The sequence below is a fragment of the Mastacembelus armatus genome, chromosome 7 (assembly GCF_900324485.2).
Source record: "Mastacembelus armatus chromosome 7, fMasArm1.2, whole genome shotgun sequence".
NCBI classification, from domain to species: domain Eukaryota; kingdom Metazoa; phylum Chordata; class Actinopteri; order Synbranchiformes; family Mastacembelidae; genus Mastacembelus; species Mastacembelus armatus.
In genome coordinates this window covers 961,216-977,740 of record NC_046639.1, presented here as the reverse complement: position 1 = coordinate 977,740, position 16,525 = coordinate 961,216, and the positions used below count along the sequence as shown (strand labels likewise).

The following is a 16,525-nucleotide window of genomic DNA, read 5'->3' as shown; positions in this document are numbered from 1 at the left end:
TTACATAAAAAACTGGTAGGAAATAAATAAACTCTCACCTTAAACCCGGGATGTCTGGGAACAGGAAACAACTTCGAATCCAAAAACAAAGCAGGGATGCCACCTTGTGGTAAAATTATAGTTTCCGGATCCCGGAAGTAAACGTTGGTGTTTGCCAGTCCAGCTACATTTTTCGCTATCACTTAGCAATGTTTCATTAAAACCGCTTTTTACGTCGTGTCACTACTATGGGACAGATGACAAACGACAGGGTAAGAGATGGCACACCGTATGATACTGCATAGTGGACAACAGATAGTGGGATAGTTAGAAATCTTTGTTTCCTTTAGCAGTAGGTTAGCCTGCATGCTAGCGTTAGCTACGTAGCCTTTCCATTCAGACGTTAGCATAGCATTAGCTTAGCGTTAGCTGTGTGCTATCAATGAGCTAACGTTTCGTGTTTAAGTTCATTGTTCACTCATTAATTCATATAAAACTAACAAACTGTCGTAACAGCTGACGCCTGTTTTGGGGGCGTAACCAAGCTTATAAAATTAGACCTTTTTGGCCAAGTCACCTGTAAATAAATTTGTTAACCATTAACTTTAGTAAATAATTTAGACTCTTGTTGTGCCACCATCGTTAACTAACTTACCGATTCGGTGATTAAAGTGGTTTCAGTTTTATAAAACCTTTATTCTCCTTTTGAAAACGCCATTTAACAGATTTTGCCCTAATCTGGAGCAGGTGCAGCTCAGACACTGGACAATAAACCTTCTAAAAAATAAAGTGCCAGGGTTTTAAATAGTCTGTAGCTTTACATAATAAAGTTTTTTTTTTTAAATCTAGTCATTTTGGATCTAGAACTGGTTTGATGTGGTTTGAAAAAAACAGTGAAAACAACATTTATTCTTTTGCAAATAAAATAAAGTGTCCCAAATCTGACCATGCGTTTAAAGGGTTAGAATTTTAACTAAGATTTCTAACAGCCACGGATAATGCAAAAAGCCCAGTATTGTCATTTAGTTTTCTTCTGTTTCCTGTCTACTGAATCAGAAGCTTATTTAAGTGTCATTTTACCTATTTATACTAAATGATCCAACTTGTGTCTCCACAGGTGCTGAGGAACAAAAAAGAAGTTGAAAACCCCCCAAGACCTCAGGCCTGACCTCGTTAGGTTTATTACACCATGTTGGTTACAGCTTATCTTTCCATCATTTTTCTGCTCTTCCTGTGCGTTGGCCTCGAACTCACAGCACGCCGCCTCACCCCACCTCAATCTACTCCTACTGCGGTAGCCAACCCAGCCTTCCGTCGTTTCCAGAGTATATTCCTGCGGGCATACCTTTTGGCTTTGTGGGCAGACTGGCTGCAGGGTCCTTACCTCTACAAACTTTACCGACACTATAGCTTCCTGGAATCTCAAATAGCCATCTTATATGTGTGTGGCCTGACCTCCTGTGTTCTGTTTGCACCCGTTTCAGGCTGGCTCCCTCAAGCCTTGGGACGTAGACAGACATGTCTTGTCTTCTGCCTGTCCTATTCAGCTTGTTGTCTCACCAAGCTGTCCAGAGACTACTTTGTTTTGATTGTGGGCCGTGTTTTAGGAGGTCTGTCCACATCCCTGCTTGCCACCACATTTGAAGCCTGGTACGTGCACCGGCACATAGATGTGCATGATTTTCCCAAAGAGTGGATCCCCAGCACCTTCACCAAAGCTGCTACCTGGAACCATGGGCTCGCTGTGGGAGCAGGGCTGGTAGCTAACTTGCTGGCTGAGTGGCTCCACCTGGGGCCAGTGGCCCCCTTTCTCCTGGCTGTCCCCTTCCTCGCATGCTGTGGCTGGGTGGTGCTGACAGAGTGGGGCAAAGAAGAGGCTGAAGGAGGGCTTGAAGGGGACAAACAGACACTGCTCCTTGGTACTCCAAATGGAGGTGTGACCCGTTTGTCTGCGAAGGCCCGGTTCTCACGCAGTTGCCACGAAGGGCTGCGCTGCCTGCTTTCAGACAGGAGAGTCATGCTCTTAGGTGGAGTGCAGGCCCTGTTTGAAAGTGTCCTCTACATTTTTGTTTTCCTTTGGACCCCAGTATTGGACCCTCATGGATCTCCTTTAGGAATAGTTTTCTCGTGCTTGATGGCTGCCAGTATGGCGGGCTCCTTGCTGTACCGCCTAGCCACTTCCACTCGTTACCGTTTACAGCCCGGCCATGTGCTCTGCCTGGCTGTACTGATGGCCTTCTTCTCTTTCTTCATGCTGACCTTTTCCACTGCCCCAGGCCAGCCTAGACCTCATGAATCCTTTCTGGCCTTCCTGCTGCTGGAGCTTGCTTGCGGCCTCTACTTCCCTGCAGTAAGCTTTCTCCAGGGCAGGGTGATCCCAGAGGAGAAGAGGGCTGGGGTGCTGGCCTGGTTCCGGCTGCCTTTGCACCTGCTAGCCTGCCTAGGGCTGCTGGCCCTCCATGGGGAGGTATCGGGAACAGGTGGAGGGGAGGGTGGCAGTGGAACCAGACACATGTTTGCAGGCTGTGCAGTTATGATGATGGCAGCTCTGATGGCTGTCGTCAGTCTGTTCACCCTGGGTAGAAACGACACAGACCTTAGACTGGAGGGAACCAGAGGGGAGGGGGAGATGTACTGAAAAAATGGGCCGCACATCCATTTATGGCTGCTGACTGATTTCAGATATATTATGCCATTTTTTTGTTTGTTTTAAAGTACAAATGTCTTCTGTTCTGCTGGAGTAGTCAGAAGTCTACATTTTGCCAAATCCATCTGCGAAGGAAATCCAAACGGGGTATTTTGGTAGATTCAAATCTAATTTTATTTTCATTTTTATATATTTGCCTTGTGCTTTTTTGTGAGAGACTTGTCTGTGTTGGGAACAAATCTACCTTCATTTATCAAACAAATAGCTGGGAACCTGGTCAGTCATGCCCAGAATAGCTATCACAGATGTTATTGTGACTGTATGGGGAGATGGGGTCAGGCATTGTGACAGGATGTAATTAATTTCACTTGTCAGCTGGCCCATGTGGATCAGGGATGCTGAAGTGACATAGACATAAAAAGACTTGAAATTACCAAGAATGAACATCCAAAGAAAGAAGGTCAGAACTAGCATGTAGACCAATATCTGAATGTCAGTTCTTACAATACTTTGACCACAGTGCTTTGATTTGTGCAGGTTGGGTTTTTTGTGTGTGCTATTTTATGAAAAAGACCAGTCTACAGTAGGTCAGTTTTACTTTGAATGCCTTTCTAGACCATGTGCAGGGGTCGTTTCTGCTACACTTTAAAATAAAAGTACACATATTGTACACATTGAATTTGTTTTATGTTTATTGTGCTGCATTTTAATGTTTTATGATATTAATTTGGGTAAGGTTTCCAAATAATGTAAATAAAGTATCTCTATCTATATCAGATATTTTCATTTACGACAGTTTTAGGAGGAATCTGGAGAAGGAAGGTGAAATATGCAAGTGATTTTTTTATTATTTTTTTTATTTGCAATAAACAAAACCTGCTTGAAGGGTTCCATCTATTAAAGAATACATTATGGATTGAACTATTTGAAAGCCACGTTTTTAAATTGTGTGCCTTGTGTTTCAAGTAATTCAGTCCTTTTAAAATAAAAAATTAAATATTTCACCCTTTTCCATTTATCCTAAATCTTAAGTTTTATTTCCCACACTGCAACGCTTCCGGATTTTGCTGCAGACCATATTTCCAGATTTGTCTGGACTTCTCTCCTCGCAGTGCATCACGCAGACCCCCATCCTCCCCGTGTTTCCCCGTGTTGTGGTACAGTCCCGCTTCTCTCTGTGCTGCAGCGTCACCTGGATGCTGCTAGAACATCCTTCTGTGGGTGAGGGAGGGAGATCTGCACTGGCTTCCGCTGCGCTGTGCTGGGTTACATCACTACATCGTCAGGGGCTGTTAAGTCTGAGCGAGCAAGGAAGACGCTGTCCATTTTACCCTGCTGCCAGTCGGCCCATAGCCAGACTCCGCAAGAACTAGAGTTTCAAGAAAGGAGACACCAGATTCCCATCGACTCGCAAACAGAACAGCACAACCTGCTGCTGCTCGACACACAGGAATCATGACACAGGGAAAGGTATGATCTCCCTTTAATCGTGCCATGAATTCATTCAGTTATGTATTTAAATGGATGGTCGTGTAGGTCAGGTGGTATGCGCACCTGTTGGCATGTGCTTGATGACACCGCAGGCTCTTCGGTTGTGAATTATAACCTAATGTTTTTTGAGCCAATGTTAAAATGATTATATGGTTATTTTTCTGTTCAGTGTTACCTGAGTTTATTCTCGTGAACTGCGTCACCATGACAACCCGTTCAATCCCCTACAGACCCGGTAAAGTGTCCCGTTAAAGGCACCGTAAATTATTTAATACACCTGTACACATGCAGGTAATTTTCCCACCAAAATTCCGCAGGTGTGTTTGTAAAACTGATTTATAGCTTAATAAAATCCTACATTTTACTCAGTTATGTCAATTATGTTAATAGATAACAAGCCTCATCTGTAGATATGTGCCTATAGCCTACAGGAGAGGGACAGACTGCTGATAACTGTACCGTAATATTTCTATTATCATAGTTGCATTCAAATATATAAAGTTACCTTCACCTAAAATGAATAACAGACTGCAAACCAACATGTAACAAACTGTCCATCTTTTGTGATATCAGCTGCTAATTGCAAACAAGACCTCCAGTGACTCCTCTGGTGGACAGACCATAGTGTCACAGCCTCCTCCCAGCTATGAGGAAGCCACTGCAGGTATGGAAACAACTTCTTCCTACCTGTTTAATCATGAAGTCGATCCTGTCACTAATGCATTTGACGTGTTTGTCATGTTCAGGGATGGTGTGGTAGACAGAATCATGTAACTAGATGATGGCTGAATAATAAATAATAATAATAATAATAAAGTGTCATAAGTAAATGTCCTCTCTAGGCACCAGTGCTCCTTGCTACAACGATGCTGAGATGCTCACAGAGTTCACCTGGGACGATCGCAACATTAGACGCATCTTCATCCGTAAGGTACGATAAGATTTCTCGTATTGAAGTCAATATTACAGCTTATTAATGAGGTGCACCTTTGCTAATGTACCTCAGATAAACATTGTTAAACCTGAAGGCCTCACTAACACATGCCAATGACTGTACAACCTGTTTCACTGTAGCTTCCTCTCTTTTAGGTCTACACCATCTTGATGATCCAGCTTCTGGTCACTCTTTCTATTGTAGCTCTTTTCACTTTCTGGTAACATCAGATTTTTTAATTTCTCTCACATTTAACAATATTAAATGTAATTCTGATCAGATTTAATGGGTAGTGTACTTACAGAAGATCACATTATTTTTTAGTGACCCTGTGAAGGACTACATTCAGACCAACCCTGGGTGGTACTGGGCCTCTTAGTAAGTTAAAGGTTTAGTCAGTCTCAAGCCATTAATAAAGATGTCACCTATATCAAATAATAAAGCTAACAGACTTTCTGTTATTTTACAGTGCTGTGTTCTTTGCCACATATCTGTCCCTATCTTGCTGCTCTGCACCAAGGTAAACAGAAAAAATAGAAATTCAATGAACGAATAAATAAATAACCCTAAACAATTAAAATTAAAAATATCGAAACACTCTTCCCTGACTCTTAAAGGAGACAGTTTCCCTGGAATCTGATTCTGCTCGCCATCTTTGTAAGTACAAGGCTGAATTTTTTTTTATGTTTCATGTCTCAATTTTCAGTTGTTTTTCATTGAACATTGGTTTCACATTAAACCTGTAGGTCTGAATGAGAGCTAAACTGACAGCCAAAATTATCTAAAGTATATATATGAATTTATTTTGGAAAGCCTGCCATTTATGACTTTTAGGGAAGGGAATGAGAATTAAACAAATTCCTGACTTTGTCCCATATGTCCTGTTGCAGACCCTCTCCCTCTCCTACATGACAGGAATGCTGTCCAGGTACACTTTTTGTTTGCTCACTGTTGTATGTGACTGCTGTGTTTTCAGATTCTGGCAGTTTTATTGATCCTAGTGGACAATTGCCTTGTATTTTGTCTTATGATAGTTTTGCATGTCTTCTTCAGACTCTCTCCTTGGCCAGCACAATGACTAGCTGGTATTTACTTTGACTGATATATTAACCTTTATATACAATGATTTAGGAATAATTAGGCCATAATCAATTTACAATAACATGTGGTTTGTGTGGCCGGTGATTTAGGCTTTCATAGAACTGGATCTTATTTTGAATGCTTTGAAACATTTTTGATAAGTTTTGCATGTTTTTGTTGTTTAAGTTTTTATAACACCAAGTCAGTGGTCATGTGTCTGGGCATCACAGCAGCAGTCTGTCTCCTTGTCACCGTCTTCAGCTTCCAAACCAAGGTAAATTTAAAAAACAAACTTTTTAATAATAATATTTGATCTGATAAACTGAGAGACATTTGTCCATATCAGTGTTTTATGATATCAGATTAACAAATTGAGGTTTGATTTCGTATTCTTTCTCCATCCAGTTTGATGTGACGTCATACCAAGGTGTGCTCTTTGTCTTCTGCATGGTCATGTTCATCTCTGGGTTGGTGCTGGCATTCGTCCTTCCCTTTCAATATGTAAGTGTAACTATTCGCACCGACCTGGGTGTTACAACTGGAATGTGGAGGATTTAGAGACAGTCAGGATATTGTTATATCAAATACAAAGGTAAATTGGCAGTCAGGTAAATAATGATGTGACGCTAATACAGAGTCAGTCTAAACTGAGGTCATATTTAGTGATTGTACCATCTTTTATCCATTCAGATACTGCATTAAACAGTGAATGTTGGCATGTTGCAATCTAATCAAGTCATATTTGCCATTTAGGTACCTTGGCTGGATGCCACTTATGCTACCTTGGGAGCCATATTGTTTACGATGGTAAGACTGCTGCTGACGAGATGGATAGAAAGCATCATATATTGCAGAGTAAGAGAACCAGAAACAAATAAAACTCGCTGTTTTATATTCTGTTGCAGTTTCTGGCATTTGACACCCAGCTCCTCCTGGGGAACAAGCGGTACACCATGAGTCCAGAGGAGTACATCTTTGCCACTCTCAGCATCTACTTGGACATCACATACATCTTCTCCTTTTTCCTGCAAATCTTTGGAACAAGACGAGAGTAACCCATCAGCCCTTCTCTCTGACCTACAGATGAGGGATGCACAAGTATGGAAATTTATGCAGACACTGTAGAAGTGTTTTACATTTTTAGTGATTGTAGTGACAGTGTTTTCAGTTGTAACATCTTTATCTTTGCCTGATGCCTAAGGTCACAAATACTTCGTGAAGATCTTGTACAGCAAACACATACAAAGACAGTAGTGTCAGTAGTCATACCCAAGATGTCTATTCCCTCCTCTCTAGCATGGTTGTGAACTCATACTACATTATGGGGTTAACCTACTAGCTCCACCAGGCAGACTCATTCAGCCATCCGTGATCTTGCTCCATTAAACGTACGGTCAAAAAATATTCTGTGAGTATCTACATGAAGCTGAATAGATTTCCTATATCTGTACTTGCATTGGTATCATAAATGTCAACAGATTTCAGTGCTCTTTGAGAGGTGTGTGATCTACAATACATTATGCATGACTCTTAAAAAAAAACAGGCATCCCTTCAGTGGACTGATGCTGTGGGTGTTGATTAGCGACTGAAGGCACACTAATTTGAGAAAATGAGAAAGTGTTTTCAATCAATCAATATGTCTACTGTGAATTACAAGAAATTGATATTTTCAAATGTAGGATTTATGCTGCTACTCATTTGTTTAATTTTTTGCTCATATTTATTGTATACGGTGTGGTCAATATATTGATTTTACTATGAAGTTGTCAATCATTGCATTCACATTGTTGCAGTGTTTTATCATTAGTGTGTCAATTGTATCATATGGGTGTTTGATATATTTTTAATGAAGGCTGTTTAGACTATTTTTTCATGAAAGATAATTAGTTTGGGGAAATCTTGATTAAGGGACATCACAGGTTTTGGTACAAATATTATTTATTTAGTTAGTTTGAAATGTGGAATGTAATAAATAAAAAACATGGCAGTGCCATATGGATTTACTATAAATTTTGATAAGGCTGCACTTGTGAAGGGGCTTGCATGCTATATTTCATTGTATTTGAAGTTTATTTTTCTATGAAAGATTGATATATTTAAGAAAGCAGCTGACATAAAATGGTGACACTGAAGTTTGAAATGAATTTATATCTCTTCTAATGTGACCTTGGATGACTTATATTTGATGAAACTGATGCAGTAGTATGTTGTTTTCAGAGCACACTGCATTTCATTGTAGTATTGGTGTTAATGTATCCATTTATTAAAGGGTCAATAGATATGAATACACTAACTGCTCCTTCTGGATTTATTATACTATGTTTTAATATATCTATACTAGCTTTACATTTAGTCTGTGTCATTTAGGAAAATTAGGGCATTTTTCAGCAGGACAGAATAAATGGGAGCTTTTATATTTTCAGCATCAGCATCTGAACATTGTGGAGGTGTTTTACTGTAAATATATCTCTTAATATTCCTAATGACCTTTAATAAAATCATCTGCTAACACACGTTTGTGTTAAAGTAGCATACAGTTCCTAAATGTGTTATTCACCAGCAATGTGGTTCTTTATATAAAATACTTTTTTGCTTAAATTCCTCATTTGTCTGTATTTGCTATTGGAACCATCCTTCTGTTCCTGGAGTATTTCTCTGAAATTAGTGGGATTATTCTCTTGAGACCCAGCAATTTATTTTTGTTCTCTGTGTAAACACCATGCTTGTAGTCTGTCATCCAAAGAGGACATCCTGGACTATCTAACAATGACATTTAAATTAAGGTGTGGCCAACACGGCATGTGCTTTGTACCCCTGCCTTTCACCCAAAGAGAGCCGGCAGATCCCTGTGACCCTGGTTGGGAATAAGCAATATTACTATAAGTATATATAATGGATGGATGGCTGGGTAAAGGTCATGTGCTGATGATACTTTATTCGTACTTTATTCATCCCCCATGGGGGAAATTCAGATTGTTCTGCAGCTCTTATATTAACTTTAACATAGAAATTTCACTAGAAAATATAAAATAAAATCTGTATATATAAAGAAACTTGTACTTATAAATATCGAAAGTGGAGTCAGATTCCAGGTAAACTGTCTCCTTTAAGAGTCAGAGGTGTTTCATTGAATATAAAGTAATTATTTAATTGGAAATATAATATAATACATTTCGAGACGCCTGCATGTGGTGCGGTGGCTGTGACGTCACATTAGACGCTCTCCCCAGTCAACAACCAACCAGTAAAACTCGGGAACACTGGGACTTCCAGCAGCTCGTCAACCAATCAGAGCGCGTAATGTTAAGACGTGTCGTTCAGCCATGTTGTGGTTTTGAATGAGGAAGAAGCGGGAGATGTTCTTCTTCAACGAGTTTATATGCAATTTAAAGTCACGCTAAGGATATTTAAACGAGTTAGGGTGTGAGTCAAGATGATAACCGGTTTTTCGAACGCGTTGGTTGCCAGTTATCGCCTTCCTGTTGGAATTTAAACATACTTTCATAAATTAGCCGTGTAGCTAACAGCGTTAACTAACAAGGTAGTTAGCTAGCTAGGCTAACCAGCGAACCCGGGCTAACTAGCTAACGATTAGCTCGTTTGGGGAAAAGTAAAATGATATTTGTGAGGAGTGCTGACCTCTGAAGTGGCCTCGTCTCACCCGCCTCAGTCGAATGAAGTGTTTTAGGCTCCTTTCGTTTGACAGGTAACACACACAGAAAGCAGCTACAGCGATTTATCTTCAGACCAGCGGCGCTATTTCTAAAACTTTTGAGCCATGTTGAATAAAATCTACGAATGGATAGAGACGGGGTTTGCCAATCTTCGCAACGGTGTCCCAGCTGCAGCGGACCCGGACGCACACCGAGCACCGGGAGACGGTCAGATGAGAAGGAAGAGACGAATTGAGTGGTAGGAGCTGACAGTGTGTCGCCTAATGTCACTGTTTAGAAAAACTGACCCCGCTTTGTTTTGACCTCACTGACTACACCACCGTTACCAACTGCATCTCCGGCCGTTTAACGTTTGAACCGTTGGATCTGTTCGTTTAGTCGAATTGGAAATGTTTAGCATCAGTCTGTTTTTTCTTTTCTTTAAGTTTGGCAGATGGACATAACATCGACCAAGATGGTTTAACGATAAAGAAGTCACGAATGGGTAAATGGCAAAATCACACACATCGTTAAATGTTACGGGGCAAGTACCTGTGAGGTTAACGGGGAATCAGTGTGACCTTACCTGCTGTCTCGTGTGTCTGTCGTTGGTTTCAAACGTGTCCAGGGGAGCTCATAGACACAGTCAAGACTGCAGCTGAAGGGGTTAAGAGTCATAGCTCCAGTGTGGCGACGTGGATGAGGAACAATGTGAGCCCCACTTTGAGGAATATACTGCCTGCCTCCCCTGGCCCTCCACCTGGAGAACCCCAGCCACAGCCTTCGACCTCTGGAGCGGTGTGGGCAGGGAGGCCGGTAAGGACTGAGTCTGTGGTGCTTGACTGTGAGTATGTTGAAGCCATTTTGCTTTTATTTAAACATGGTGTGTTTTGATTTGGTTGAAGATTGTTGAACGGGACTCTCTGAATGAGACTTTCGCTTCTCCCTCGACAACTTTGGAGTGGAAAACATCGAAATCAGGTAAGAATATAACAAGTATTGTACAAGTCTTTCCATCATTGTTACAGGCTGGAAGCTCTTATATAAATACTGGACCGTTTTTCTCCAACTCTAGACTGTTTGCGTAATGAGAGATCCATGATGGGATCAAAAGTCTGCAGGCGACAAGTGTGCATGAGTCCTACTCATCGTGAGGTTTCAAAAACAAATGGGCACTCAGTCAACTTGCCACCCCCTGTCTCCCCTAAAGTGCAACCATCTCCACGGCTCGGCAGGCCCCTCAACCTCCGACCATCTGGAACATCAAGGTATATCTTGCTTTTAGAAAAACACCATTTCCTATTTGAAGAGTTGCATCTTGTTGTGATTGATCTTACAGTATAAATTATTGTTAGTTCATGATGTTGCATTACTAAAATGTCGTTTTGTGTCTGCAGTTTGTTTACTGGCCCGAGCACAACAGGTAGCTGCTGTACCAGCATGTATGAGAAGACGTTTCCCATCAAAGTGGTGCAGAGCCCAACACACAGCACCTCATCTGGCCGCATTCACGGGGCCAGACCCCACTGCACAGCACAGGAGGTCAGACATCCGTACAACAAGTATCACCTGATTCTTTCTGATTCAGTTGTTGCCTGTCTTAGTAGGTTTGTTCTGTGTGTTCGGTCTAGTCTGTTCGTGAAGAGGAGAAGGAGGTTTACAAGCAGCTTCTGAGCATGGTCTCTGGTGGTCAGTGGTCTTCCCTTCACAACGGCAGCTCGTACGCCATAGTGAGGTCACACAGAGATTTGTACGTATCCATACAAACACAGGATGCTTTAATACTGTGAATGACATATTTAAAGGATAAGAACACAGAAGATAGTGTACTATCAGAAATTAGCCTCAGGGCAAAGGCCTCCTCCAGAAGCATATAAGCTTAATAGTATCTGTTTCTGAGATTCTTTTCCTACAGCAAAACTGTATTAGTATTATTAATATTAATATTAATCTCAGCATCTGCACTAAGGATCTGGTTCTATAATTTGTTGTACTGTATTTGATCAGATATTTAGTGGTACTTTATAATTCTTCTCCTGCCATTTACCTTTGTCCTCCTTGATCCTATCTAAATAGTGTTTGTTGTCTTAACTGCTTTATCAGCACCAGCTTCCTGTCCACCAGCAGTAGACTGCTACAGTTCTCTCCCCCTCCTGGGTCTGCAGCAGCAGAAACTTCAGAAGGACCCAGCAGCCCCCCAAGCACACAGGGGATGTCAAGTCCGAGTTCCAGCAATCTCCCCAGTCCAATGGGGACCTCCAGCAAGCCAGGGATGCAGACGTGGTCTCTGGACACGGACCTCACCTCCAGCAGAGCAGCTACTTTCATATCAGTTCCCTCCCCGTCTGCTCTGCAGGATAACTCCTCTCAGGACACACAGTCATCAGGTAAGATACTTGTGTGTACACCTGACCTACATTGTGAAATGGAATATCATAAATAAACGGGAACATGTTGGTTCTGTGTTGCCTCTTGGGTTAAAATCTTCTTGTCTTTTCTTGTAGCTTATGATGGTGACTCTGTAATTATTGTAAATGAGCAAAAGGGTAAAAAACAAGACGCCTCAAGGTTAGTAGTTTTTGACACAATTCAGGCAAAAGCAAAAACTCGACTAAAGACAAATTGATTTTTTTTAGTATTTTAGTTGCAGTAAAAAAAGTTTAGTTAATTTAAGTGTTGATTAAAATTATTCCGTCTTTACAGTGTGCCATGTTTCCAAGCTGAGTTGTGGATCAAAGAACTGTAAGTCAACACTGGTAGAGTTAATTATATAACTGATCTGTTATTAAATCATATAGTGTCTGAATAGAAGAAAACTTTATTTTTATTTTTTTGCACTGTAGGACAAGTATGTATGATTCACGGGCAAGAGAAAGAAGGCGGCAGATAGAAGAGCAAGAGGCCTTGACTGCCCAGCTGCTCCGACAGGTAACTGACCACTGAACCTCTTTTAGTTTAAGTTTTATCATATTCACTTGTTTCTTAACTTCGTGTTATCCTTCTAATCTTGGTCATTTTGTTACTGGATCCTAGCGCCTGTCTGAAGAGGGGCAGCCCAGTCCAGATGTGGAGGTCCATGTTCGAGTTCCTTTGGAAAAGGAGGTTCCTTTGACGCCTGTGGTAGAAGAAACGAAGCCATTGGAAGATAAACCAGAATTTCCTGAACTCACACAGGTACAGCTGTCGTGCTTTTGATGTGCACGCTGTGGTTAATTAGCATTTAAGCAAATTCAAGTAACAAATCAACTTAATATCAGTGGAAACTCACATTTAGCCCCCTTGAAAGACACTGTCCCACCCGTTGGACACTACTTTATTGCTGTTTTAGTCTGTACTGCACAAAAAGTCTCTTGATTCTCTTTATTCTTGTAAACAATGGCTCCAAACCAAAGGTACTACTACTGACTTTTTAAACTTACTCAGAACTTAGATTTGTACCATAGACTACATGTATATTATGTCATTTGATTTCTTGCCGTTTGCCACTCAAGTGTTTTTATATCTCCAAAATTAGCATAAGCCAAAGGAAATGGTTGCAGCAACATTTAGGAACATAAAGAAAAAAATTCACATGCTGTTTCCTTCTGTGTAGGAAATGGAAGCTGAGGTGAACAGGGTGCTGAGAGGTGGTAATCCTCACGAAGTATTAAGTGAAGGCTTTGGTCTCAGCCTTACACGTAAAGACCTGCAGACCCTCAGCAGCCTCAACTGGCTCAATGATGAGGTGAGTGCCCATTATCCTCATAGTGAGGCTGGCTATAGATGATTCTAAGGCTCCTGGTTGAGTCAGAACCTAACCATTCACAAACATCAAACATGTTTATGTAATTCCTACAATAGCCCATGAGTGTGAGAGGACTAGATGTTGTGAACCTTTACAGCTCACAAACATGGCAGCAAACAAAAACAATACAACACGAACCAACTTGAATATAGAAAAAAAGACCAACTTGGAGAATTATGGCAACGACTCATGTGCCTTTATAACGTGTCATGCAAGACGAGCATAGAAAAAAATACAAGGTCATGATCATATTCTTCATTTGTTGCACCACTGAACCATGAAGTAGTGTTTGTCTTGTTAATTGAAACTTTCCCCTCAATGTTTTTTCAGGTGATCAACTTTTACATGAACCTGCTGGTTGAGCGCAGCAAGGAGCCCAGCCTGCCGTCAGTCAACACATTCAACACTTTTTTCTATCCCAAGCTGCGTAGCAGTGGCTACTCGGCCGTACGCCGCTGGACCAAAAAGACAGACATTTTTTCTAAGGATATCCTGTTGGTTCCTGTCCACCTGGGGGTACATTGGTGCCTCTCTGTAAGTCTACATGACCATAATTGTGAACTTGGCAGTTCTTGTAAATTTCAGTGTTTGTTTAATTGTGCATCTTATTTTTTCAGGTGGTGGATTTCCGCAAAAAGGCAATCATGTACTTTGACTCTATGGGAGGAAACAATGATGAAGCATGCAAAATATTATTGTACGTATCTTGTCAGATATACATGCATGTGCATTAAAAGGCATATATATATATTTGTAGTGCAAACTGTGACTCCAGTAGTTTGATTTTCATTGTTTTGTATTGTTTGTTTTCCCAGTGAATATTTGCAACAGGAAAGTAAAGATAAAAAGGGCAAAAAACTGGATACCTCAGGCTGGACTCTGCACAGCAAAAGACGCAATGTAAGTTCTACGCACACACACACACACACACACACACACGAGGGGCAAGCATGTCAAATAGTTAATGATGTGTCGTCGAGCTACATGTTCTAGGAATCCTTAATGCATTTCCATCATCAGCAGAAAGTTCCAGTTCTTTGATTTAGCATTACCTCCGCCCCAGGACAGCCTGTCCAGATTGATTAAAAAAATAAGTAAAAACAAAGAAGTTTTGTTTCAGTGTATTTAGATTAGAAAAATGTTTTGGGGAACTTTTTCTAAAGTTGGTGAAAAGGGGAAATCCTCCTTTCAATCATGAGCAGTGGGTTAGTTGAGAGTTTGCTTTCACCTTTTGAAGATTGTAACATGTTATTCTTCATTTTCCTCTCAGGAAATCCCACAGCAGATGAATGGTAGTGACTGTGGAATGTTCACATGCAAATATGCAGATTACATTACCAAAGACAAGCCAATCACATTCACACAGGTAATCATTAACAGCAGTAAGAAGAGTTTCCTGGTAAATCGTGACGATGGTGGCTCAGCGGTTCACCTGACCTCTCTTTTCTTATTCTCAGACACACATGCCCTATTTCAGAAGAAGGATGGTTTGGGAGATTGTGAACCACAAGCTGTTGTGATGTCGGGATGAGAGTTGTGAACTTGTGTAGTCAGGTCACAGTGTTACAGATACAAATTACGACTGGCAACTCAATAGCAGGGTCCACTGACAATAGTCCCGATGTGGTAAAGACTTGCACACCAGCTCATCAGATCAGGAGCCAGCCCTGCCGCTCTCCGCTCGCCAAGGTGGGACGTTGCTGAAGCACCCAAGCACTGCCTCCGAGTCCCGTTTGCCACTTTTTTGTTTTTGTGCACCCACGGAGCATCAGTGCAGCAGCTGAAACATTGCGTTTGTTTTATTTCCCAGCGAGGAAAGGTTTGCAAAATCACACCTGTACGGACTCAGACTATATTCTGAGATGCAATGTTTAGTTTGATGCAGACACACAGTTTACATGTTTTTGTCTCAGAGAGATGAGTGTGTCATGCTGCATAACATTTACAGTGACAGTAATACTGTGGGAGGAAGTGTTGCTGTCAGAATTGGATACTCCTGGTATGTGAAAAGGAAACTTAAGTTTACCATAAAAGTATGAGTGCCCACAAAATGTAATCTAAAAATCTCTGTGTAATTGAGAATTGTTCTATTTTTGTCTGTAATATTATTTACACCCAAAGCATGGTTATTTTTGTAACTTGTTTGCTTAAATGCAAGATATTGCCTCAGACTATGATTTATAAAGAAAACAAGTTGTTGTCTTACCTTTCCATGACTTGTAAGTGTAACAGGTCTTAGTTACACCCTAAAGGAGCAGGGTCAAAATGTTTTGCCATTTCCTTCATATTCCTTAATCTTGATAGAAGATTGTAAATTAAGGTTCAAAGTCTATTTTATGTATTTCAGAGTCTTTTTTTTTGTTCCACAGCAAATTTTGGGCAGTATATTTTGAACTTTGTACATACATAAAAAATATACAGTCTCTTGAACAGTGTAAAATACTTTTTTTTATGTATTTCTTCTCTATAATTTTTTTCTAGATCCAAGTCTGTTTTAGAAATAAATTCTCATGTATTGTGGGTTGTCTTCAGGTGAAGTTTGGCTCCGATGTAAGAACGACCACACAGGGAACATTTTACAGACAGGCCATTATAAAAAGCACACAAACCACAGTGAAATCATTTTATTTAAAAAGTCAAACCAAGTTTAAAGTTTAATAGCTGTAGGGTTTCGTTTCTATGAAGACGACAAAAGACCTGCATCATGGCACGGACAAACATTTACTGAGGAGAGGTTGTTCGATGCACAAAACAAAACTGCATTGACTTAGTTGAACATGAGTAAACTGACCCCATATGTCCCTTGATACATTGAATGACCTTCAGCTAGACGTTCTCTAAATACTTAGCAATCCAAAATTAGCAGCAATAGTTTTTTAGACTCAATAAGCCACCGCTCGGGTTCTCTTCAGTATTTCTGGTAAAAATAAAGGGATGACAATGGAACACAACAGTA

General features: G+C 40.7%; 3 protein-coding genes across 4 annotated transcripts; all 3 read left to right on the top strand.

Moving 5' to 3' along the window:
- The first annotated feature begins 126 nt into the window (after positions 1-126).
- On the top strand, positions 127-3,284 carry mfsd5 (major facilitator superfamily domain containing 5). Its single transcript, XM_026333728.1, has 2 exons — positions 127-251; positions 1,097-3,284. Exon 2 carries the CDS (start codon positions 1,169-1,171, stop codon positions 2,615-2,617), a length of 1,449 nt encoding a protein of 482 aa, XP_026189513.1. The 5' UTR covers positions 127-251; positions 1,097-1,168; the 3' UTR covers positions 2,618-3,284.
- Positions 3,285-3,744: 460 nt separating this feature from the next.
- LOC113145666 (protein lifeguard 2-like) lies at positions 3,745-7,672 on the top strand. Of its 2 annotated transcripts, XM_026332651.1 has the most exons (13): positions 3,745-4,096; positions 4,691-4,781; positions 4,960-5,048; positions 5,207-5,271; positions 5,376-5,429; positions 5,521-5,571; positions 5,669-5,708; positions 5,942-5,979; positions 6,318-6,405; positions 6,537-6,632; positions 6,885-6,938; positions 7,037-7,229; positions 7,428-7,672. In XM_026332651.1, the coding sequence occupies exons 1-12, from the start codon at positions 4,082-4,084 to the stop codon at positions 7,184-7,186; spliced, it is 831 nt and encodes a 276-aa protein (XP_026188436.1). In that variant the 5' UTR covers positions 3,745-4,081; the 3' UTR covers positions 7,187-7,229; positions 7,428-7,672. The 2 variants fall into 2 exon arrangements, with proteins under 2 accessions (XP_026188436.1, XP_026188435.1); XM_026332650.1 differs by having other exon boundaries at positions 7,037-7,672.
- A 1,771-nt stretch (positions 7,673-9,443) lies between these two features.
- senp1 (SUMO specific peptidase 1) lies at positions 9,444-16,004 on the top strand. Its single transcript, XM_026333522.1, has 18 exons — positions 9,444-10,044; positions 10,232-10,290; positions 10,414-10,601; positions 10,691-10,766; positions 10,861-11,053; positions 11,183-11,327; positions 11,417-11,535; positions 11,889-12,172; positions 12,290-12,353; positions 12,489-12,527; positions 12,629-12,713; positions 12,819-12,959; positions 13,378-13,509; positions 13,900-14,103; positions 14,187-14,266; positions 14,385-14,469; positions 14,840-14,935; positions 15,027-16,004. Exons 1-18 carry the CDS (start codon positions 9,911-9,913, stop codon positions 15,087-15,089), a joined length of 2,187 nt encoding a protein of 728 aa, XP_026189307.1. The 5' UTR covers positions 9,444-9,910; the 3' UTR covers positions 15,090-16,004.
- The last annotated feature ends 521 nt before the right edge of the window (positions 16,005-16,525 follow it).